The sequence below is a fragment of the Leucoraja erinacea genome, chromosome 3 (assembly GCF_028641065.1).
Source record: "Leucoraja erinacea ecotype New England chromosome 3, Leri_hhj_1, whole genome shotgun sequence".
NCBI lineage: Eukaryota > Metazoa > Chordata > Chondrichthyes > Rajiformes > Rajidae > Leucoraja > Leucoraja erinaceus.
In genome coordinates, this window is record NC_073379.1 from 42,023,682 (window position 1) to 42,049,338 (window position 25,657).

General features: G+C 41.7%; 1 protein-coding gene across 2 annotated transcripts; it reads left to right on the plus strand.

The window, feature by feature from the left end:
• Positions 1–937: 937 nt before the first annotated feature.
• Positions 938–24,475, plus strand: fktn (fukutin). 2 transcript variants are annotated; one of them, XM_055632536.1, is made up of 10 exons: positions 938–1,004; positions 3,288–3,421; positions 7,204–7,263; positions 8,058–8,255; positions 10,584–10,861; positions 13,031–13,163; positions 14,951–15,080; positions 15,985–16,118; positions 18,743–18,867; positions 22,331–24,475. In XM_055632536.1, the coding sequence occupies exons 2-10, from the start codon at positions 3,317–3,319 to the stop codon at positions 22,542–22,544; spliced, it is 1,377 nt and encodes a 458-aa protein (XP_055488511.1). In that variant the 5' UTR covers positions 938–1,004; positions 3,288–3,316; the 3' UTR covers positions 22,545–24,475. The 2 variants fall into 2 exon arrangements, with proteins under 2 accessions (XP_055488511.1, XP_055488510.1); XM_055632535.1 differs by having other exon boundaries at positions 992–1,060.
• The last annotated feature ends 1,182 nt before the right edge of the window (positions 24,476–25,657 follow it).

Here is a 25,657-nt window from a genome sequence, read left to right on the forward strand (position 1 = left end):
TGACCGCTCTGCACCGGCACCCCTCCCCCCCCCCTGGCACCCCACCCCAATCCCCCCCTACCACCCCCCTCCCCCACTGACAACCTCCGACCAGATGGTGGGGATGCTTGACAATTAATGCCACTTTCTTGAGGCAGCACCTCATGTAGGTGCTTTCTCTGGAGTGGTGGACTGCGCCCATGATGTACCAGGCTGAGTCCACCACTCTTTGCAGCCTCTTACCATATATGGAATTACCATACCATGCCATGATGCAATGTCAGGGTACTTTCTACAGTGCATCTGCAGAATTTTGTCAGAGCATTCAGCAATTTGTCGAATTATTTTAAACTTCTAAGAAAGTATAAGCACCAGTCCTCCGCCTTCTTGATTGCATCTGCTGGGCCCAGGACTGATTATCTGAGATGTTAATGCCCATAAATTTCATAGTTCACGTTCTTAAGTGATAGGAGTGGAATTAGGTCATTCGGCACATCAATTCTAATCTGCCACAGTGAATGGTAGGGCTCAGGGTGGTGTTTTAGAGCAGAGAGATCGAGGAGCGCAGGTGCATCGCTCCCTGAAGGTGGAGTCGTAGGTAGATCGGGTGGTCAAAAAGCCTTTTGGCACGTTGGCCTTCATCAGTATGGGTGTCAGGGGTTATGGGGAGAAGGCAGGAGAATGAGGTTAGGAGGGAGAGATAGATCAGCCTTGGTTGAATGGCAGAGTAGACTTGGTGGGCCGAATGGCCTAATTCTGTTCCTATCACTTATAACCCTATGGCTTAGAGTAGAGTTGGGTGCGGCTGGAGGAAGCTGCCGCCCTCCCCCCCGATAAACAATGAGCTGGAGGATCGAGGCAGTAGCTGGTCTGGAGCAAAGATCATGGAGCGGAGCCTGGAGCATCTGTGGCCTGGAGTCACGGCCCAGCGTCGCGTCAACGTCAGCGTCGGCGTCGGCGTCGGCGTCAGCGTCAGCGTCGGGCCTGTTGCCGGGCAACGGGCGGCTGGTGCTGGGCGACAGAAGGTAAGACATGGCGAGGGCAAGTTGTGTGTGGGCCGGCGCTGGCCCAGTGGACAGGGGTGAGCTGGGCCGCAATGCGGGCGTGAAACGGCCAAACGCCGCGTTGGAGAAAAGCCGGGGCGGCGGCGGTGGTAGTAGCAGTAGTAGCAGCAGCAGTAGTAGTGTCCCAGCATGTCCGCAGGCCCACTCTACCCCCTCCCCTTTACCTCTCTCTACCCCCTCATCCCTCCCTCCACACCCCTCCCTCTCTCTTTCTCCCCTCTCCCCATCTCTCTCCCCATCTCTCTCCCCATCTCTCTCCCTCTCCTCTCCCTCTCTTCCCGCCCTCCATCTCTACCCTCCCTCCTTCCTCTCTCTACCCCCCTCTCCCCCCCCCCCCCCCCCCTCCCTCTACTCTCCCCCCCCCCCCTCTCTACTACCCCCCCCTCTCTCTCTCTCTACTCTCCCCCCCTCCCTCTCTACTCTACCCCCCCTCCTCTCTCTACTACCCCCCCCCCCCCTCTCTACTCCCCCCTCTCTCTCTACTACCCCCCCTCTCTCTCTACTACCTCCCCCTCTCTCTCTCTCTACCTCCCCCCCTCTCTCTCCCCCCTCCCTCTATACTCCCCCCCCCCCCCCCCTCCCTCCCTCACCCTCCCCCCCTCCCTCTCTCTACTCCCCCCTCCCTCCCCTACTCCCCCCCACCCAGCCCTCCATCCCCCTCCCCCCCCGTCCCCCTTCCCCTCCCTCCCTCCGCATCTATGTCCCAAACATGATGGAGGACACTGTATGTGCACCATCACTCTTTAAAAAATCTTGCCTTCCACATCTCTTTCACACATTGCCCATCTCACATGAAAGCAATAAGTTTTTGTTGGCTCAACAAATTTACAATTATACCAATCCAATTTACCTACACACCTGTACGTCTTTGGAATGTGTGAGGAAACCGAAGATCTCGGAGAAAACCCACGCGGTTACAGGGAGAACGTACAAACTTGAAGGATGTGATTGCACTGGAGTCAGCGCAAAGAGGATTTTCCAGAAGGTTGCCTGGGATGGAGTATTTCTATTCAAAGAGAGACTGGATAGACTGAGTTTATTTTTCTTGGAGCAGAAGGAGTGGAAGAGTGCATACCATAGCTGTAAAGAGAATTATGAACAGAACAGGGGGAATAATAGGAAATGTTTCCACACAGCAGAACTATCTAAAACTAGAAGGCTCTTCCTTACTCTTAGTGCATTTCCAATTTTTTCCAATTTATTTGTTATAGCTATATCTAAATCATCGACACATTTACCTAAAAACTATTAGATTTTCACCAGGCCAAGCATAACCACAGGAGTTTCTGTTTGCAGGATATTAATGCAATATAATTTTGGTTTGTATTTGGTGATTGAAGGCTAAGAATGATATTCAAAGTCAGAGAACTAAGATTGTTCAGAGTAAGAGGTTTAGAGTAAATTGTTCAGGGTAAGAGGTTTAGAGTGAATTTGAGAGGAAATTTAGTTCACCAGAAAATATTAGAAATTGGAATTTGATGGGGTGGTAGAGGCATGAATTCTCTACATTTAATTATCTTGACCAGCATTTGAACTGCTGAGAAATGGAAGGCTGTGGGCCAAGTGCTGGGTCAGTAGAATTAATGTAGATGTTTATTTATGGTCAGTAAGCATTGTGAGCAGAAAGGCTTCTTTCTGTTCTGACTCCATGTCACATCTGAGCCCCCTCAAGGTCCTTGATGCCTTTTATAAACACATAACTCATTATTTCACTACTGGGAGAAACAATGTTTATTAAGATTTTGTCAGGTTCCTTTTTTTTTTGTCCTTAATACGTAATGCTTTTATACATCCTGGAATTCCAGCTTTTTTAACAGTTGCATCAATTTATCCTCCTTTGTGCATCCCTGTGTCTTTTTTCATACTTTTGGAAAGAAATCCCTTAATTCAGTTCTCTTCATTTTTCTTTTCAGAATGTATTTTGCAGATAAGTTTATCTGCCACATGCCGCCCTTTTCAGCAATTGGTCCTCCTGAAGTCGGTTGCTATTCTTCCTTACTCTTGGTGCATTTCCAATTTTTTCCAATTTATTTGTTATAGCTATATTTAAATCGTCGACACATATACCTAAAAACTATTAGATTTTCACCAGGCCAAGCATAACCACAGGAGTTTCTGTTTGCAGGATATTAATGCAATATAATTTTGGTTTGTATTTGGTGATTGAAGGCTAAGGATGGTATTCAAAGTCAGAGTCCAAGATTGTTGGAATTGTTGTCATCATTGAATGTTATATTTTTCCAGGGACTGGAAGACAGCACAAACGGTGACCAATGCCTCGAATTAGTAGAACTGTAATATTGATTCTGCTCTCTGTGACGAGTTCAATCTTTCTGTTGTTTCAACTGTATTATTACAAAAAATACTTTTCATCAAAAGTAAGTATATCATATTTCCTTTTCTGGTTATTTTCACTCTATTATTGTTGTGAAATATATACACTGAATTTTCACACGGGAATCTTCCAACAATTTTAGATTCATAATTTTGTTCCCCGTCCCATATTTTTTGGTACATAATCTACAAATCTTATTAAATTTTTCATCACATATTTCAAACAATCTGTGGTTATACAAACAGATTTATTGTCCTTGGGAAAAATAGTTTGGCCATTTTACGAACTTTAAAAAAAAAAACTCTTGCTGAGATATATACTTACACATCAATAATGTTGATTAATTATATTAAAAACAAGCTGGAATCTCCTCAAATCATGTTTAACCATTACACCAATTTTTTTTTTAAGCAAATACCTTATTCTTAAAGTTCTCATCCTTGTTTTCCGTCTCCTCCATTGGCGCACATCCTTCTCAAAATCCTCTTAGTCATGTTGGAAATTGTCGTGTTTCCTCTCAAATTCCTCTTAGTCATGTTTCTTAATTTCTGACCCTTTGATCATTTCATCCTACTTGCTTTACTTTGCAATTGGCAGCCACATCTTTAGTTGGGAGGGTCCTCACCGACAAATCACTGATAATATTAACACCATTACCAGTGGAATTCCCTCCAAACTTCCATGCTTCTCTATGTCTTCAAAGTCTATTTATTTTGTCAAAACCGAGTCTGCTGGCATTACTATCTCCGGTGGTTCCCCTGAAGTGCATTGGATCTTCTTACAATATTAAAGTTATACTAAACTAATGGAAGTGGAGATCATTTGAGGGAAAAAAATAACTTTTATGTTGATGTACGTAGGAATCACTGCCACTGGTTCCTTGATTTTCTGACCCATAGACCTCGATCAGGGAGAATAGGTGACAACACCTCCACTACAACAATTCTCATCATCAATGACCCACAAGGATGTGTTTTCAGTCTCCTTCTATACACTCATGATTGGATGGCCAAATTTGGCTCTAATTCCATCTACAACTATGCAGATGCCACCACTGTGGTCGGCTAAATCACAAACAATGACGAGATAGAGTTGAGGAAAGAGATAGAGAATTTAGTGATATGGTGTGAGGACAATAACATCTCCCTCAATGTCAGCAAGGAGCCTGGTGGAAGCAGGAAACATGGAGTACATGCCCCAATCAATGGTGTGGAAATGATTGTGCGTTTCAAGATCCTAGGCGTTAATATTACCCGTGATTTGTCGTAGACTAACCACATTGATGTGGCAACCAAGAAGGCACATCCAGGTCTAGTTCCTTAGGAGACTGAGGAAATCCGGCATGTTTCCAGTGACAGTTGCAAATTTTTACAGATGCATCTTAGAAAGCATACTGTCAGGTTGCATCACAACTTGGTTTGGGAACAGCTCTGTCCAAGACTGCAAGAAAGTGCAGGGAGGTGTAGTTGTAGCCCAGCCCACCACACAGACCAGACTTTTAACCATTAACTCCATCCACATTTCATGCTGCCTCGGAAAAGCAGCCAACATAATCAAAGACTTGCCCTGCCCGATAATTTCTTCTCCCTGCTCCCATCTGGCAGAAAGTACAGAAGCTTGAAAGCAGGCTCCACCAGACTCAGGAATAGCTTTTTCTCCTCTGTTATTAGGCTTTTGAACGGCCCTTCCAAAAGCTAGGGTATCGTCTGATTCACCTTTACCCTGTTGAAGGCATTGGACTTTGTGGAACTGATGCGCCACATTGCTGAGAACTACATTCAGCATTTTGTCTCTTCCCCTTTGCTCTACCTATTGTACTTGAGCTTGATTTGATTGTATTTGTATATCTGATCTGGTTGGATAGCATACAAATCAAAGCTTTTCACTGTATCTCAGTGCACATGACGTTAATAAACCCAAACCTATTAAAATTGCTTTTTATATTTATGGTTCAATCATTAATGCAGATAGAGTTACGAATGAGTCTGCTGCATGCACTGCCATAAAATGCCTTGAATGAGAAATAGCTAGAAACCCCAAATAGTGTGTCCACAGATATAGTTTATCAGATTGGCTTGCAGAATATGTATTCTAATATTTAATATTCCTTTCATTTCCTTGGACCAACAAAAGTGACTATAACTTTCATCTAGATATACAAGGGACTAAATTTCTGATTATTTAGCAAGTTATGCTGATCAGAGTAAAATATTTATGAAGGACAGTTATGTAAGAAATTAGCTCACAGATTGGATGAAAAAACAATGCCCCTTTGTAATATTTGGTAAAAATGAAAGCTGCCACTAGAGGTCGCAGTGGTTAAGCTGAACAATGAAAGTCAAATATTGTGAAAGAGCTTGTGTATTTTGATTCTGAGCCCTACTACAATGTAGAGTCCTGTCCAATAAGCTTTCTATATTTGTAATTGGGGCTTTCTGTTGCATCAAATTGTATTCACGTTGTATACAACACATGGAATCACTATTTTAACTTCTCTTCCCATTCTCTTACTGACCTTTCTGTCCTGGGCTGCCTCCATTGCCAGAATGAGGCCACGCACAAACTGGAGGAACAGAACTTCACGTTCCGCTTGGGTAGCATACAATTAAATGGTATAAACTTTGAATTCTCCAATTTTCGAAGACCACTAACTGATCTCCACTCCTCCCCCTCCTCTCCTCCACACCCCATGTTTCTCCACTCCCCTGTGTCTCACCTGGACTCCCACCTAATTATGGAGCAAGGAGAACCAGCTGGGAATAGACTTCGCGACCTCCTCAATTCACTGTTGCACCAAACACCACAGCCCCACCCGGGTCGGACCTGCCCCGCATAGAGTGGGTCGCCCTGAACCGGCTCTGTACAGGGGTCGGCCGGTTCAACGGCAACATACATCGCTGGGGGCTGTGTTCATCAGCAGCCTGCGTGTGTGGAGCAGACAAGCAAACTGCGCAGCACGTTATTTTCGACTGCGTTGTCTTCTGCCCCCCTTGTGGAGGAGCAGACCTCACAGCTCTCGACAACAGCCCATTGAACTGGCTACAGCGCTTGGAGGGCATTATATAACTTCTGCTGCCTCAAACACAAGAAAAAGATCCCCTCCTTTCTGCTACTCTCTTTCCTCTGAATCATAATTTGCAACAATTCAATCCTGTCTCATACATCTGCTTTTAGCTCTGACCTTTGTTCCAACCATCTGCCAATCAAAAAATACCCATCACATTTGTCCAACTATTACCTGCCCTACTTAGTCCTGCCCTTCCCCTCTTCCAGTTTTCTTCTCTCCCCCTACAATCTGTTTGAAGAAGGGTCTTGGCCTGAAATGTCACGTATCCTTATTCTCTGGAGATGCTGCCTGATCCACTGAGTTACTCTGGCACTTGTGTCCTTACATGGAATTGATATTTCATTCTTACTTTCAAATCTCTCAGTGGGTTTCCCTCTCCCTGTATCTGTAATCGTTACCGCTCTTCAACCTTACAAGATTTCTGCTGTACCTCTTGCGCTTCCCTAACTTTCAATCTTAGCACTATAATTTTTCAAATTCCAAGACCCCAAAAATCTGGATTTCTCTCCTTTCTCTTATTATTGAATTTTTAAAAACTACCTCTTTAAACATGATTTTGGTTACCTCTTATTATACTTCCTTGTAGCACATTGTTAAGTTTCTGGTTAACACGTCTATAGTGCATCTTGAGAGTTTTGGTATATAAACGTGCTGTGTAAATACAAGTTCTTTACAAGTTTAATACAGTGACATCCACATGGATGTGGATGTGCTTGTCATTGTTTTTTACAAGATTGTTTTGTTTTGGCTTATTTCAGAATGAAGCCGACATTTCTGATTTCAAAGGAAGTTATTCCTTGGAAGACAGTGTGCCCTGGGTATGTATGTTATTGGGACAAGCCACTATTACATTTCATGATTGTGTACTGTCAGTCTGTACCAATGTTTTATCATTTCAGAAAACCTGTTATTTGTGGGAACGTGCATTCTTTGGTCAGCATTTTCCTATTTTAAAGACCAATCTTAAGACTTTGTTGACTGGAAAGTGGTGATATGGGTCTGCATTAGGTGCAATTGAAATGAAAATATTTGAGGACATTTGGAAAGATTTGATTCTGTAAAGCAAAATATTAAAATGAATACTGTTTAAGAAGGAACTGCAGATGCTGGAAAATCGAAGGTACACAAAAATGCTGGAGAAACTCAGCGGGTGCAGCAGCATCTATGGAGCAAAGGAAATAGGCAACGTTTCGGCTGAAATCCGAATATGGTCAGTCTGAAGAAGGGTTATGGCCCGAAACATTGCCTATTTTCTTCGCTCCATAGATGCTACTGCACCCGCTGAGTTTATCCAGCTTTTTTGTGTACCTTATTAAAATGAATACATCTGATTGTTAAAATCTGATTCCTTATTCTGAAATGGCTGCCAGTCATGATGCTTGTCTGTCTCAGTGCTTGCTAGTTGTTGATCTTGGCAGTAAAATGCACTATCTTTAATTGGGCATAAATATCAAGTTTCTCTTAAATTCACACCAGGTGCAGTATGAGCTAGTTGTTTAATGGACATTAGTTTGATCAAGGAAGTTGACTTTGATGTGCAGAAATATGCTTTAGTTTCTATGGCTGGTGGGCTGTTATATTGCTATTAATGCAGATATCTGTTTTATCCTAGAAAGTGGTCAAACAATTTCTTGGTTTGGTATCGGCCCACAACATTCCTTTGTATCTCATCGATCCTTTGGTTTTGGGACAAATGAATGAGAATATCCATCAGGACGCAAGTACAGCCAGAGCATTGAACTGCCAATATTTGTGTGCTCCCAGGGAGTTTACCACTTTTGCACTGTTGGGCAAATTCTGGAAAAATGAAGTGAGTGCTGGTAGATTATGGATAATATAATAAGAACAATGCTAAAACATCTTTAATGGGCTTCTTGGGATAATCAGCTACAAGAAGAGATTTTTGCCTCATTTTTATGGCTTCAAATACATAATTTGCAAATAGGCGGCGGCTTAGAATTCTAAGGATTTATTTTGATATTTCTCATTGGAAGCTCTTATTTATCTTCATAATTGGGAGGGGGAGGTAATGGTCACTCTGTGAAATTTTGAGTTAATAAAGGAGTACACTTGGATTTAACAAAATAGATTGAATTTTGTGGTGAGGAAATGGAGAAGATTGAAGGGAGTGTAGTAGATGTTGTGGCGGATTTTTAGAAATTGTTCAAGAAAGCCCCACACTAAAGATTAGCAACATTTTTGGCCCATGAAATTAAAGTTGTGCAGCAGCATGGATAAGAACTTGGCACAAAAGATGAAAATACACTCATACCCTGTGAACCTTCATTGGTACATACACCTGCTACTTTGGGATAGGTATCTGCTTAGGCTATATGGTCTGCTGGGATTCTGGATGCCAGGAGCCCATACTCTCCCTGTTGATACAGTGCTGGGAATTTGGCATTCTTGTAACAACAAATTACCCCCACTAAGTGTAGGGGCTGCCTGTGAGAGCCAATGATGAGTGGGCTTGGGCAAATCATGTGGTTGCTTAACATTAAGACATGGGGCTAGGAGCTGTAGCCTGGCCTTTCCACTGAATGCATGGAAGCTGCTGTTTCTTGGAAAACTGTGCTGAGCTAATTGCTGTTGTTTTTGTTACATTAATGACTTAGGCATTGGGTATGCAGGATAAAACTTCCAAATTTGAAGATGAAGCAGCTTGAAAATCTGATAAACAGAGAGGAAGATGGCTGTTGACTTCAGAAGACCTAATGGGGAGATGTACGGTCAGTCAGATTTGTGAAGGGAAATACAGAAAAATGTGAAAAGATATACATTAGGAGAAAGAACATAGACTAAATGGCACAGTTCCATAGGATGCCCATGAAGAGTATGATCTGGGGGTACATGCGCATATATTTGATGATGGTTAGTAAAGGTTATGGGATTTAGATATATAGCAAGGACGATCATTTGAACGTATAAAACATTGGTTCGTCCACAACTGAAGTCTACACCTAACTTTAAGGATAGGGAGGTATTTTGATGGGACAAAATACATTTCTTGACATTTCTAGTTATTGCAAGACTAAAGCAGTTCAGCTTTTAGGAAGTTCAGCTTTTAGCTGTAAGATATGTCAGAATTGTAGCTACCTGACCTGCAACGCCCACAGATCTCTCCCCTTCCACCTATATCTCTTCCTCTAGCTTCACAATTCGCACTTCTTTATACTTATCGCACACATTTTGACTTTTCATCTCTGACCTTTGTCCAACCATCTGCAAATTGACCCCCTCACCTGCATCCACCTATCACTGGCCATGCTTTGTCCTTCCCCTCTTCTGATCCAGCCTTCTCATTCTCTCTTGTCTTGAGTATTTTAAGGGCCTATCCCACTTGGCGATTTTTTTCGGCGACCGTCGGCATTATTAACTGACATATCAGGTCACCAAAAAAGTCATTGCGTGATGCAGCGTGACGACGTATTGACACGCCGTGTCTCCTCAAGTGTTGCAACTTTTTTTTTTTGTAGCCGCTGGATTTTGAAATGTTCAAAATCTGTCGGTGATTTGATATGTCAGTCAATGACGCCGGCAGTCGCCGAAAAAAAATCGGCAAGTGGGACAGGCCCTTTAGGGCATTTTATTCCCCCCCCCCCCCACCTGGCAAGAAATTCCTGTTTGCTTCAAGGTGAACCAATTGCCTGAACTAAATATGTGGGAAGGAACTGCAGATGCTGGTTTAAACTGAAGATAGACACAAAAAGCAGGAGTAACTCAGCGGGACAGGCAGCAGATGCCGCCTGTCCCACTGAGTTACTCCAGCTTTTAGTGTCTATCTTGGACCTGAACTAAATATATTGCTTGGCAGTCTTCAGTTCACTTGGGCTTTGGGGAAAATATAAACTTTGAGTAACTATAACTTGCTGAAATTATTTGGCAAGTTGGTTTCTGATCTAGTTTATACTGGTCAACTTATTTACATTTTTTTACTTCTGTATAATTTTGTTTATGAAATATTTAAGTTTCCGTGAAAACATTTTGTTTAATGGTAATCTCTGTGGATTTTGTGAATGAGCCAGAATCCCGTGCACGTGTTTTTTGGCATTCCCTCTCACATGGTGTTTGAAAAATCTCTTTAGAGAGTTGGACCGTTACTGTCATTATTAAAAAACGTTTCTTTCAATTCGTTGAGATGTTCCTGAAGAGAGAGGCTGAGGAGCTGGGCTTCCAGTGGATGGAACTGAGTGGCAAAGACCCGCGACTGGCTGGAATGGATGGTCTTTCTGGCACCGAGATCCCACTACATTATATCTTCAAGCTTCAGAACCACGCCATCCACCTGGTGGTATTTTATGAGAGGAGTGGCAACTATCTTTGGCATGGGCAGCTGCGGCTCAAGCAAAACGTAGACAAAACGTTCATGCATTTCCGAAAATTGCATTTTGGGCGTTACCCTGGAGCCTATAACAAGTAAGAGAAACTATATGATCAAAGACTTGTACTATTCATCAAAATATAGATCCCCTGGTGAAATTCAGAGTAATTGCTATGGCCTTGCGATTATTTTCCTCACAACTGAAAGAATGCACACGTTTTTTTTACATCTTTCATGACCTGAGAATATCCCACAAGATTTTATAACTGCACCTTTTTGAGAATTAGTTATAAGGTTACCAATGCAAGAGTGAATACAGCAGCAAAAGCAATCATTTGGAATGCTGTAGTTGAAGTAAAGTGAGAGAAATCCCATCATACTATCCAATTAGATTTATGTGAGCTGTATATTTAAATATATATTTGCATGGATTGTGATCCAGTGGGCTTCAATGTAATCATCTGGAGCCTCATCTTCTAAACCTTTTACAATGTGCAAAACCAGACGTGGTCATACCTGATAATATCAGTCAAGGAATCCTGTTGCCAGGCATGTCCATTATGTTAATTGTTATAAGAATCACATGTACTGCATCCGGTGTTCCCGATGTGGCCTCTTGTACATTGGCGGGACAAAGCATAGACTTTGCGACTGTTTCACTGAGCACTTGTGCTCGGTCTGTCAAGGCCTGCTGGATCTCCAGTTTCTAAACATTTAAACTTCCCTTCCCATTCCCATACTGAAATTTCTGGCCTGAGCCTCCTCCATTAACAGTTATTTTCTTCCAGTTACCAGTCCACACGTAAACTGGAGGAACAGCAGTCCATATAAACGAGTTCAGTATTCCAACTGCGCATTCCCAGGTCATAGGTCACTGGCTATAAAATAGTCTTGGCAACGGTGGTGCTGCATTGTGTGCAGGTTTGCATTTCGTCCGTAGTCGGGTCGGGGTCGGCTCTCCGTCGCTGCTGGTGCTGTTGCGTTGCTATTGGGCCGTCCCCATCCCCTCCCCGGTGTCCCATCCCTGTTCGGAGGTGTCCAGGGTGGCCCTGGGCTGGCGGAGAATCCCCGGACTTGCAACCGGCGTTGCAGCCGCTGGCTCCAGCTCAGTTCTGCCTATCCTGCCAGGTTGGTCCCGGCAGCCCTCCACCTCCACCCCCTCAGCCCTGCTCGAAACTGGATGACTCGGAGCCGCGGCTGCTGGAGTCGTCCTGGTCGGAGAGATAGTTGGGTACGGGCTCCTGCTGGCCATGACGCATGCCGGGCTCCCGCTGGAGCTGCGGGTTCTGTTGATGATGGTGGTGCTGGCGGCAGCAGCAACCGCCCCCCCTTGCCCAGAGTCCAGGTCAGGTCCAGCTCCAGGTCAGGGCTGAAGGCAGCCCACAGCGCGACCCAGTCTAGCGCCAGGCCGGAGGAGGTTGAGCCCAGGCGGGCGTTCTGGCGCAGGCGAGGCCGGGGCCATCACTCCTCCTCGGGGTTGTGGATAAAGGGGCAGCGGGTACCGTAGGGTCAGACGCTGGTGGTGTGCAAGGTACGGCTTGTACTTGGGGTGGAGGCTGAGGCCGTGGGCGAACTGGCACTTGTCGCGGTAGCGTCCCACCAGTGAGCGGGTTCTTCTGGAGTTGGAGTGGGGTTGGGCTGGAGTTGGCACTGGCTGTGGGTCTGGGGCCGCTGGTGTTGGGGTTGGCACTTCCCCGCGCTGGGCCTGGGGGCCGGTGTCCCGTCGGTCCGGACGTCTCTAGTGGGGGGGAAACCGGAAGCGCTTGCGGATCTCCTCCCCGCCTGGTCTCTGCAGCCGTTCCCCCAGAATACTGAGCTCGTTTACTCCCTTGGGTAATTTACAACCCAATGGCATGAACATTGGGTTGTAAACTGTGCCTCACCTGGAATCCCACCTATATGTGGGCATATGTTAGGATATCACAATAATGCCACTGATGGTGATTGTGTTTCAGTTCCAAAAACCAAGGTTTTATTCAGACATCAAGTTGGTCTCCAGAGCTTACACATTCTCCCTGTGATTGCATGGGTTTCCCCTGGGTGCGATCGGGCATGTTTGGAAGAATAAGTAGCAAGGAAATATGAAAATTGATGGGATTCCTCAAAGAGCTGGTGCAGACACAATGGACCAAATTCATAGCAAATAACAATTTGTATTTCCTTTTAATGGCAAAAGGAAAGATGAAATGATAAAAACAGTTTTAAATGGAAGAGAGAAATGAATCCAATTACTAAAAGTGAAAACATATTTCATTTTCTATTAGGCCTGAACTACATCTAGCTTTAATTGATGGACTGGAAATCAATGTGCCTAAGGAAATAACCCACTTTCTTGAGGAATTTTCTCACTCCAGATTTGTTGAATGCAGATACCAGGAAGCAAAGATGTTTTATCAGGTTAGTCCGATGAAAAATAATACAGTATTCCCTCATGATCACAGACCATAGGGGAGGGGAGGGGAATGGTGTACATTATTGCCGGTTGTCTGCTATAACTAAGTACTGTATTATTGCATTATATGTAGTAGAAACAAAGAACTGCAGATTATGGTTAATAAGCAAAATAACACAAAGTGCTGGAGAACCTCAGCGGACCAGACAGCATCGATGGAGAATATTGAGTCTGTTGAGTAAAGGGCCTGTCCCACGAGCATGCGACTCCATGCGGCAAGCGCGACCTAACGTGGTCGCTTGAGCCGTACTGCCTCGCGGGGCCGGTCCCACTTCGATCGTCGGAGCCATATGGATTTGTGCGGAGCTGGTCCCGACATCGCGCGGGGCTCTGAAAAACTGACCGTGTTCAAAAAATAGGAGGAGGAGGCGGAAGAGGAAGTGGTGGTGGAAAGGGGAGCGGAGGCCAAGTAGACAGAACGACGGGAGAAGGAGGAGGAAGCGGGGAGTGGACAATCGACGGCCAATAGGAAAAGCATCAGCTGGTGAGAGGAATGAGCCCCACAGTGACCGATCAATTTCTATTGGATACGACAGCTAGATGAAAACACTGTCCCTAGGGGCTACAACGTGAGCTGCATTGTCCATTTAAAAAAAAAAGTCTTAATGGCTTTCTTTTTGACCAGAAGGTATGAATTTAACCAATTAACTGTTTTTGTAATAGTAAATGAAAACTATTTAAATCAAATGTGCACTTTGAAATCTTTTGAGTAAAGTAGTTATTGAAAGCTTTGAGACTGGACATTTGAGATTTCTAAGCTCTTAACTTGGAAATGGGAGTCAAATAATAAGTAAACATTAGTTTTCTACTTGCGTGCTTATTTGGATATTGGTGCACAGCTTTGTAAATTTATATGCTTGGGTGAGTCTTTGGAAAGTCACTGGGCAGACGTATCCAATCTACAAGGTGCAAGTCAAGGGAAGGATGTGCTTATCTCCATTTGCTTGGAGTGGCGCAAGTCGCCTGAATCTATCCATTATAAAGCATCTTACTTTTCCTTAATCTCAATTACTACCCTCACCATTTACTCCCTCCATTACCTACATCATTGCTGCAGCATATACAATATAGGTAAAATGCATTTACGGCTACTTTGTAACCACTTCCCAAAGTCGAAACTGTACCGCCAAGTACAAGAGTAGCAGTATTCCTCCAAGTGATATACCGTGTTGTAGAAATATATGGACATTTGATGAAAATCCTGGAGCTTCCCACATCCGTGACAGCACCTTTACCAGAATAAATCCAGCATTTCAAGAAAATGCATTGCTATCACATTCTTTATTCCAGCTAGGATGGACTATTTTTCCTTGCCAGCCCTAAACAAAATGAAGAAATTAACCAAGCTATTCAGAAATGTATGTGAATTAGATAATTTTGACCATTGTACATTAGAAAAAAGAACAAAGTGTCAGGTTGGGGGAAAGGTGGTTACAATGCTATAAAGTAAAAATGTCAGTCATATTTCACAGAGCAGTATATTTTTCCTGTTCAGGTATAATTCCTTAATGTTTATTGTTTGTTGAATTTTGCTCTGTTGTGATTTAATTGCTATAATAATTGCCTTTAGTCAGTTTAATTATTGTTTATGTGTACATTGTATCAATTAGATTTTTGGGGGGGATGTCATGTTATGCAAAATAGTCTGAATTCTCAAGGGTACATCAGTTTTAAAAAGAGGAAAGTTCTGTTTTTCCTAGCGAGTATCCTACATGCAATTCATTCATAACAGGTATACCCTGAGGACACATCCCAAGATGCCATGGATTTTAAGAAAAAGGCAAAGCATTTGATTCATCTGGCTGCAAAGACATTAGATAAACAGAAGGTGCCATTCTGGCTCAGCAGTGGAACATGTCTAGGTAAATATCTTGTGCACATTTTGGAATAGCTTTCTGAAAATGTACTTGGGATTATACCAATTAAGTTAATTGTAATTGTGTATTAGTCTATTTTAGCGATAGGGCATGGAAACGGGCCCTTCGGCCCACCAAGTCCATGCCAACCATCGATCACCCATTCACAAAGCAGAGAGATTAGAAATAGATGTGTTTCTAGGGACTAGGGGAGAATAAGTGTTCGGCACGGACTAGAAGGGCCGAGATGGCCTGTTTCCGTGCTGTAATTGTTATATGGTAATATGGTTTAGCATGCCTACACTCTTAAGTTACGTGTTCTTGTGACTTTAACTTGGAGTCAATGGACTGGGTAAATCTCAGGAATGACTAAGCAACCATAAATTCCTTGACATTTCTGGTAATAATAAGGGGAATTCATAAATCAACCACCCAAAAGTTTGAGAAATGGATAACATTCACTCTCCTGGAATTCATGTGCAGGAAAGAAAATTAGCAACATTTTGATTTCAACTCTAGTTTTGTGATGCACATGCAGATGACCCACCTTTACATTTATAGACAATTATGATATGGGCCGTTTTATAAGAAAGCAACGCCCTTCCACACACTCCCCACCCCCAAGGGGGTCATCTGTATCAGTAGTGTCGGGTAGCACTGGTGGAACAAGAAATGAGTCATGTTTGGGGTCAGTGACATTTTCAGACATTTTTATGGTAGCTGCAATTGTGGAACGTTCCAATGAGATTTTGCTATTGCATTGAATCAAGTTTTGCAAAGCAGTGCTAAATTGTTATTAATCCTTGATACCAAGTTAAAGTGCTGACTTTTGTTGATCTTTCATTTGTTATGTTTTAGACTTTGGACCGAGTATGTTGTTGCCTTGAATTTTGATTTCTGATTTTTCTAGGATGGTTCAGACAATGTAATATCATCCCATATAGTAAAGATGTGGATGTGGGAATAATGATAAAGGATCATAAGCCTGATATCATCACAGAGTTCCAGAAGTCGGGACTAACGCTGAAACACAAATTTGGCAAAGTGAGTTAACTGATAATTTGCTCTTTCACACATATTTTATATAATGAAACAATTTTGCTAAATAATTATTTACTTTAATAATATAATATCTTCTTTGACATCAGCATGAACCATTAACTCAAATATCTGCAAAATTGGTCACAGCATTGTTAAGTGAGTTATGCTAATTAAGACCATGCCAGCATTCATTATGGAGCCAAGAAAAAGAAAACAATCAAATGATATCAAGCAATAAAACACCAAATTACAATCACTATAATAACAATTAGTTGTACATGTTGCTTTTTTGTACTCCCTAATATCTGCAAATTAAACTAGTAGGGATCTTAAAAATAATATCACTCATGAACTTCTTGGGTGTGGTTCTGAAAGGTTCTGGATGGTATTAGTTTTCTCTGATCTGCTGCAAGGTTAATAATTCTGTTGTTCAAATTCTATTATGGGTTATGCAGCTTTGTTTCTTTTGGCAAGCTGAGTGAGCATTGGACAAGAAAATTCCTCATAAAGGTTTTACGGTTTTGCCCCTCTTCTACCAAATGTTAGCTACTCTGAATTAGGACAATCCATGTTGCGTTAGAGCCAGGCAGAAAACCCAACTACAAAATAACATAGCAGGTGTAGTGGTAAAGGCGGATATATCACAATGAGTCATCAGTTTAAACCATTGAATGTGATGTTAGAAGTTTTTTGTCACATTAAGGGGAGCTGTTGCTGGAATTGGCAGAATGAATAGAAAATACATGATTATTCTGACATCAAAATACACAGTGCTGGAATAACTCAGTGCGTCAGGCAGCATCTCTAGAAGACATGGATAGGTCACATTTCTCCAGACGAATTGTAAAAGAGGGGAGGAAGCTGGTAAAGAGATGGGAGGGACAAAGCCTGGCAAATCAGCCATGATCATATTGAATGGCGGTGCAGGCTCGAAGGGCCGAATGGCCTACTCCTGCACCTAATTTCTATGTTTCTAAATGATCATTGAATACAGGTGAGGAGAATTGGCAGATGGGTGGAGAAAGGCCAGAGATGAAAAGAAGACAAAAGGTTGTAAGAGAAGAAGCAGAGTAAAATGTGAAGCTCGAGGGAGGGGCATAGGATGAAGGGGAGCAGTATAGTGGTGAAAAATGGATATACATCCTGTGACCCACCAGTAAGTTACATGTTTTCATGTGTTTGTAGTTTGCACAGTTCACTCTGGGATTGATATTGGCTTATTATTGTCATGTGCTTAGATACAATTAAAAGCTTTGTTTTGCTTGCGATTGAGGCAAATCACACAATAGGATTGTATAAAAGAGTAAGGTGCAGATGAAAAAAAAATTCAAGGTGATTGTAAATTCAGCCTTGGTATTTGAGAGGAATGTGCAAAAGTCTGATAAATCCAGAGAAGAAGCTGTTCTTGAATCTGTTGGGTATGTGCTTTCACGTTTTTGCATCATGCAGAGGGGCGGTGAGAAAATGACCAAGGCAGGAGTGGTCTTTGACTGTTGCCTGCTTACCCAAGGCACCATGAATGTAGATGGAGTTGATGCGGGTGGGGGGAAGGGGACGGATGGATGGGAAAGATGGACTGGGCTGTGGTGGAAAGGATGGATTTCCCTGATGGACTGGACTGTGTCCACAATTTTCTGCGATTTCTTGCCACCTTGAGCAAAGTACCTGCCATATCATGTTCTGATGCATTTGGGTAGGATGCTTTCTATGGTGCAGCACAATGTGGTGCATAGTGATAAAGTTGCTGCCTTACAGCACCAGAGACTGGGGTTCAATACTGAGTATGTTCAAGAAGAAACTGCAGATGCTGGAAAATCGAAGGTAGACAAAAATGCTGGAGAAACTCAGCATCTATGAAGCGAAGGAAATAGGCAACGTTTCAGGCCGACACCCTTCTTCAGACTGAGTACGGGTGCTGTCTTTACAAAGTTTTTACGTTTTCCCTATGACCACATGTTTTTGCTCCGGTTGCCTCGCACACTCCAAAGAAGTACAGGTTTGTAGGTTAATTAGCTTCAGTAAACATGTTCCTAGTGTGTAGGATAGTGTTAGTGTACCAGTCGGCAAGGACTTGGTTGGCCAAAATGCCTGTTTTCATGCTGAGAAGTCTAAATCTGTAGAAATTAGTAAGAGTCATTGGAGACATGCCAAATTTCATTCGTTTTCCGAGGAAATTTAGAGGTCCCTTGCTTTCTTGGAGACAATATGGATGTCGTGGTCAAATTGTTGGTGATATATACATCTAGGAACCTCAAGTTCTTGGCCATTTCCACTTCAGCACCATTGATACAGATTAGGATGTTTATTCAACCCTGCTACTTGAAATGGATGACCAGCTCCTTCGTTTTGCTCGCATTGATGACGAGGTTGGTGTCCTTACACTATGCTACTCAGCTCCTTTCTGTATACTGTCACATCATCACCTCCATTTTTCCCAGGTTCCCAAACCCTCGGGCCATATCTAGCAACCCCTTAAGTTCTGAAATGTCAAAGTTCTAATTAGGATTGGTTTCAACCAGACTAGACTGGGATAAAACTTTCTCATGTTCCTATTATTAAATTCTCATCAAAGTATTGTAAGAGTCGAATATTAATCAGCCTACTTTATATATTCTGCTTTGTTTTAGCAAGAAGACAGCCTCGAGCTTTCCTTTCAGTTGGCTGATGTGAAGCTGGATATATTCTTTTTCTATGAGGAGAATGATTACATGTGGAATGGGGGAACCCAGGTCAAAACTGGCAAAAAGTTCAAGTATGTTCATTTATTGTTGCTGATTTCTCTTCTGAATTAATCCAACTGCAAATTGTATTTTAGATTTCCAGCATCTGTACTAAAAGCACAAGATGCTGCAAATACTCAGATCATCCAGCATCAGAAGAGAGAGAAACAGAATCAATGTTTTGGAAGGTCTGATGTAATGTTATTAATCTGAAATATTACCCCCTTGTGGATTCTCTATGAGCTGTTGAGTATTTCTAGCACTTTAAAAAAAAAATCTAAATGGTTAATACCTTGCTATAAGAAGACACACAATGCAAAACAATCTCCAAACATGGCAATCTCGATTGTCATGTTTCACCAAAATCAAGACTCCATTTACAAAGGTAAAATCTGCATCATCCAATATCCACCTTGTGGCTTTGCAAGTATCACAAATGTACTACGAATATTCTTAATCTTAGAAAGGGAGGAATATACTGTGTAATTACTGAGATTTTTTTTAAAGGGATCTTGATCATTTATTATGTTATTACGCATTCACTATTCTTTATGTGGCATTATACTGTATATGGGTCTTTGATTCAAATTGTTTGTGCACTGATTCCCACCGGACCATTGAGAACATCAATCAAAAATTGAGTTTGGTCACACATTAAGGCATTGCATTATCAAAGAAAGATGCTGCCTGACCTGCTAAGTTTCTGTTTTTATATAAGATCACAGCTGTTCTTTTGAACATAATGTTCAACAATGTTAGGCAAGTATAATAAGAGCTAAAGTGGTTGGGGTCGCAATAATGAACAATGGGTTAAGACTAATGAGCCTTGGAAAAAATATGCAAGTGCACTGTGAATAATTGCACAATCAGTTTTATATCACTGGTTTTCTTATTCTTTTTAGCATTAATTCTTCCCTTTTGTTATAATGGGAGAAAGGGAGATTTTAAATTGAGAACAAAAACTAGCTTTAGCAAATGAGAGTTAATACTTTGCCTCAATCTTTGCAGTTGAGACAGTGAAACTGGTAGCCACTTCTATAAGATGCACGTGTGCATTTAATTCTGGAAACCTGAAACAAAACACCAAATATTGGAAATACTTATCTGGTTAGATAGCATCCATGACCTTTCATCAGAATAGAAATCCTCAAATTATGATCAGGAATTAGCTTCTCCTAAATGGGCCATTTTTTGTATCCTTCCCTGGTGTATTATTCAGAAACTGGTGCCTGCAAATGATATATTTTTAATGTTAAATGCATTAGGTTTTCCTCCATAAATGCTGCCTGACTCTGAATTTCTCCATAATGTTTTGCTCTAGATTCCAGTATCTGCAGCCTCTCCTGTGAGTGTTACACAAGTCTGGCACCTCCCAAGTTATCACAGTCAATATTTATCACAGTTTTCCACATGTCAACAGTAGCACCACTTATTTAGTTAGTATAGTTTTGTGCACCTGAAATATTTGGTTCATTGTGTAAAGCATGAATGGAACTCCGCTGACCATTTAATCAGCCCTGAGCCATGACCACCTCCGTTTAAGTTACCTCAACATGAACAGCACTTCTTTCCAGATTTCCTGGGATTAAAACCAATTTGTCTGCTAGCTGGTCCACGATTGTAGACTGAAGTTGGGTGATCGTTTTCCAGGAGTAGCACATATAACCATATAACAATTACAGCACGGAAACAGGCCATCTCGGCCCTACAAGTCCATGCCAAACAACTTTTTTTCCCCTTAGTCCCACCTGCCTGCACTCATACCATAACCCTCCATTCCCTTCTCATCCATATGCCTATCCAATTTATTTTTAAATGATACCAACGAACCTGCCTCCACCACTTCCACTGGAAGCTCATTCCACACCGCTACCACTCTCTGAGTAAAGAAGTTCCACCTCATGTTACCCCTAAACTTCTGTCCCTTAATTCTGAAGTCATGTCCTCCTGTTTGAATCTTCCCTATTCTCAAAGGGAAAAGCTTGTCCACATCAACTCTGTCTATCCCTCTCATCATTTTAAAGACCTCTATCAAGTCCCCCCTTAACCTTCTGCGCTCCAGAGAATGAAGACCTAACTTATTCAACCTATCTCTGTAACTTAGTTGTTGAAACCCAGGCAACATTCTAGTAAATCCCCTCTGTACTCTCTCTAACATAGTTTTATTTTTATCACCAACGAGGCTGGTGCATTTATATAGCACTTTTTACATGCTTAAGCATCCAAGTAGCTTCACAGAATCACTTTCATAGAAGAATACAGCACAGGAACAGGCCTATCGCCCAAGAATGTCTGTGCAGAAGACCGATGATTGTTTGCTTGGACGTCAGGCATATCCCTCCATATCCATATGTCTGTTCAAAAAGCTGTTAAATGCCACTATAATATTTGCTTCAACCACCACCCCAGGTAGTGTGTTCCAGGCATTGCCACCCTCTGAGTTAAAAAACAAAACAAAAAACGTGCTCATCACATTTCTTTTAAACTTTGCTCTTCTCATCTTAAAGCTCTGCCCACTAGTATTTGATTTTTTGCAATCCTGGGGAAAATATTCTGATTGTCTACTCTATCTATACCTCTCATAACTATACATTTCTATCAGGTCTCCCCGTAACCCCTGCCATTCTGCCTGTCCAATCTATCCTTGTAGTTAATACCCCCTAATCCAGGCATCATTCTGGTAAATCTTCTCTGTACCCTTTCCAAAGCGTCCATATCCTTCCTCTAATGAGGCAACCAGAACTGCATGCAATGATCCAAATGTGGACTAACTAAAATCCTATAAAGCTGCATCATGACATCCTGACCCGTATACTTTTATACTCGCTCGAAAGACCTGGGTTCACTTCTGAGTTTTGCTGACTGTATGGAGTTTTCAAGTTCTCCTTGTGATCGTGTGTGTTTTCCCCTGGATTATGCGGTGTCCATCCACATCCCGAAGATGTGTGGAGTGGTAGATTATTTGGCTGCTCCACATTGGCCCTAGTGTGAAGGTGAGGGTTGGAATCTGTGGGCCTTGATGGGAATGTGGAAACAAGAAACTGGGATCAGTATAAAGAGGTGTTTCATGGTTGGCCCGACTATGACTCTATGGACCTTTGACACCATATCACTAAAGGACATAGCAGGGTATGTTAAAAACAGCAGTTTTGAGGAAGATCTTAAACTGGGAATTGAAAATCTTTGAACTTGAAGAGCTCAAGGCACATCTCCAATAGGTAGGAGGGACAGAATTGAAGAAGCTCATGAATCTCAGGCAGAGGTTAAAATGTGCAAAGTACAGAATCTTAAGTGATTAATACATAGGCTCGATTCTAAGTGGTTGATTCACAGAGATTAATGGCTACTGGATCAACATATAGTTCATGTGAAAGCTGGCTTTCAGAAATAAATGAAAACTGTTGGTTTTTATACTGTTGTACAATGTAGGTTCTTGCTATTACAAGATATGTTTATTCTATCTTCTTGCCTTTTTTTTAACAAATTGTTTCGTAGATACATATTTCCTAAATTTACTCTGTGCTGGACCGAATTCCTGGAGCTGAAAGTTCGAGTTCCCTGTAAAACACTTGCATACGTGGAAGCGAACTATGGCAAGAACTGGGAAATCCCCGTGACCAGTTGGGATTGGAAAAGTTCCCCGTCAAATGTTCAAGAAAATGGCCTGTGGCCTCCCAGCGACTGGGATGAAGTCATCCAGATACATTGATCCATAAATGAAAATTGATGCAATGACTGCGCCGCCACAACAACTTAGAAAGTTGGTTAATTGTGGTTAATTATTTATGGTGTAATCAGTGGAAGTGGTTTTGCAGCACTTGAGATACAGCGATCAAGTGAGAGCCATCTACTGACATCAGTGGCATTGAAAGTTTCCTTTTTATTTGTAAAGGAAGTCTCTTTGGACTTAGGCATTTGGATACTGGCGTTCACTAAAACTGAACTGACTAAATTTAGAGAAATTTCAGGATTTGGATAACCTCTCGCAGTAAATGTGTTTCTGAATTATTTTATGAAAGTTTTGCTACTGAAAAAATTCAGATTAAAATATTAATTTATTAAAGGTTTAAATGATATATTTATTAAGGAGCATAAACTTATACGTTTTGGAGAAATGGCACACATTGGATGTACATACCACGCACTAGGTGTCAAGATGATCTTGTATTTACTAAATGTAAGTTTGTATTTACTAAATTTAAGGAAATGATCCAGCTAAGAAAGCTTGATTTTACTTTTGAATAAAAGACAAACTGCTGCAGGAACTCAGTGGATCAGGCAGAATATGAAGTCTGAAGATGGCACCTGACCCAAAATGAAGTCTATAAGCAGGAACTACAGATGCTGGTTTACACCAAAGATAGACACAAAATGCTGGAGTAAATCAGCGGGGACAGGCAGCATCTCTGGATAGAAGGAATAGGTGACGTTTCGGGTGGAGAACCTTCTTCAGACCCTTCTGGTCTCAACCCGAAATGTCACCTCTTCCTTCTATCTGGAGATGCTGCCTGTCCCTCTGAGTTACTCCAGCATTTTGTGTCTATCCAAAATGGTCAGTCTATTTCCCTTCACAGATGCTCCCTGACCCTGCTGAGTTTCTCCAACAGTTTGTTTTATGCTCAGGATTTCAGCATCCTCAGTCTTTTATGTCTCCTTATTTTTAGTCTTAAGTATAGACCAGAACACCAAGCAAACCTCTCAGTAAGTAGTTATACTAAAATCCTATTTTTGCATTTGAAGCAGAGAGATTTGGGTAGCGGTACAATTATCCTTTATATCAATGCTAGATTATGGGGCTAGTAGAATGTCCTGCTCTTGTATAAGGTCATTGACCTGGAAGCATTCATGGTTTCTCTCCACAGATGTTGCTTAACCTGCTGAGAGCTTCTAGTATTTCAAATTTATAATATTAAAAGCATTTTGTGTTTGTAATATTTTCTAACATTGTCATAACTAAAATAATGTTTTTTAAGGTGCTATTCCATTGACAGAAAGGCACTACAGTATATATGTGATGCCGCTGAATAATGTTTATATTCTGTAGCACAAACTGCAATCTGACATTAGATTTTGCTGTGAAGTCTGTGCTTTGTGTACCTGTTGAAGATGTATGTTTTTAATTTTTATTTTGCGTGGCAAATGGTACAGATTGATCGAAGCGTATGAAAATGAGATTGGAAATAAGTTTAATTAAACACATTTTTGTGCACTGTTGAAAAGTGAAAAATGCAGAAAACAAAATGTAATGCCAATTTTAAGTCATGACAGATCTGAAATGGAATCTCTATTACAAAGACTTTTCAGCTGAGCCGAAATTGTTTTTCTTCCCCAGCAAAAACAAAATGTCTAAGATGGATACAAGGGAAAGTGCTAAAAGAAATGTAGGTTGTTCTGTTCTTTAACTCAGGACCTTAACTGCACCAGCGCAAACTTGTATTTTTACTACGATGTGTTTATATTATAAAAAATGTATGTTTGGTCGACACAGTTGAAAGTGCGTAATTGTCTAACTTAATTTAACACAAAGTTGTAGTTGAATAACAATGTATTGAATAAGCTGGAAAGCATTATGGTACAATAGTGGTTCTGCTTTTCTGTCTTATTGCTACCTTCAAGTTGAATGTGTAATAAATAACTTAAGATGGCAGCTGACCAGATATTTGTATTCTTTTGGATCCATGTGACAGTAGATTTCAAGGACATTTTTGCAGAGCAATAGGCCATAACCTCGCTACCTAGTAAATAATCATCTAAAATAGTGTATGTTCTCACAATAAATTCCCACGATCCTACTATTAAAGTATGGAGAAATGAGCCATCTTAGGGAGCTGGCACTTGGCCTAAATGTCTTTCCTGTACGTCAAGATTTAAATGTTTAAATGACATTTGAACAGTTAAGTGGACAATAAAACGTTTAGAATATTACGGGCCAAATGCAGACAAATGCAAGTAGCTTGGTTATGGTCATTCTCTGGTGTCCGCAACATTGGAGGAAATAGAACTTCTCAATTTAAACTGTTCAACACCCTTTACAATCTCATGCCACCTCAATATTCTGAAAATCACTGCAGCATCATCAGTGGTTAATTATATGGAACGTTTGGTTAGCTTAATGGTTGCTCTCTTAACCCAACCCTTCAATTCAATAACAAGATACCTATTTTCCAATTTCTCCTTTGTCTGCCTTCATTCACAGAAGACAGAACCCTAACAAATGGGTCTTTTTCCTGCCTGAAAAGATATAACGTGGAAAACCCCAAGGATCAGTTATTTGCAATTTGCATTAATGACCTGGAGAAAGTCGCTAATAAGTGTATAAGGGAACAGTGCACATGTTTGTCAAATTCAGAAAAGTAGATGGGTGGCCATGCTGTAAATGAGGATAATTGGATTCTGCAAGAGGATATAAATAGATTGAATGAGTGAATGAAAACTTGACAATATTTTTAAATCCAAAACTGATCAAAGGCTATAGATGCTGATCTCTCTTGCCAATTGGGCTCTTTACCTGAACAGACCAGATGCTTTAAATCCCTTTCAGATTCAGATTCAAATATTCAGATTCAATTTTAATTGTCATTGTCAGTGTACAGTACAGAGACAACGAAATGCATTTAGCATCTCCCTGGAAGAGCGACATAGCAAACGATTTGAATAAATAATAATAAGTGTCCGGGGGGGGGGGGGGGGGGTGATTGGCAGTCACCGAGGTATGTTGTTGAGTAGAGTGACAGCCGCTGGAAAGAAGCTGTTCCTCGACCTGCTGGTTTGGCAACGGAGAGACCTGTAGCGCCTCCCGGATGGTAGGAGGGTAAACAGTCC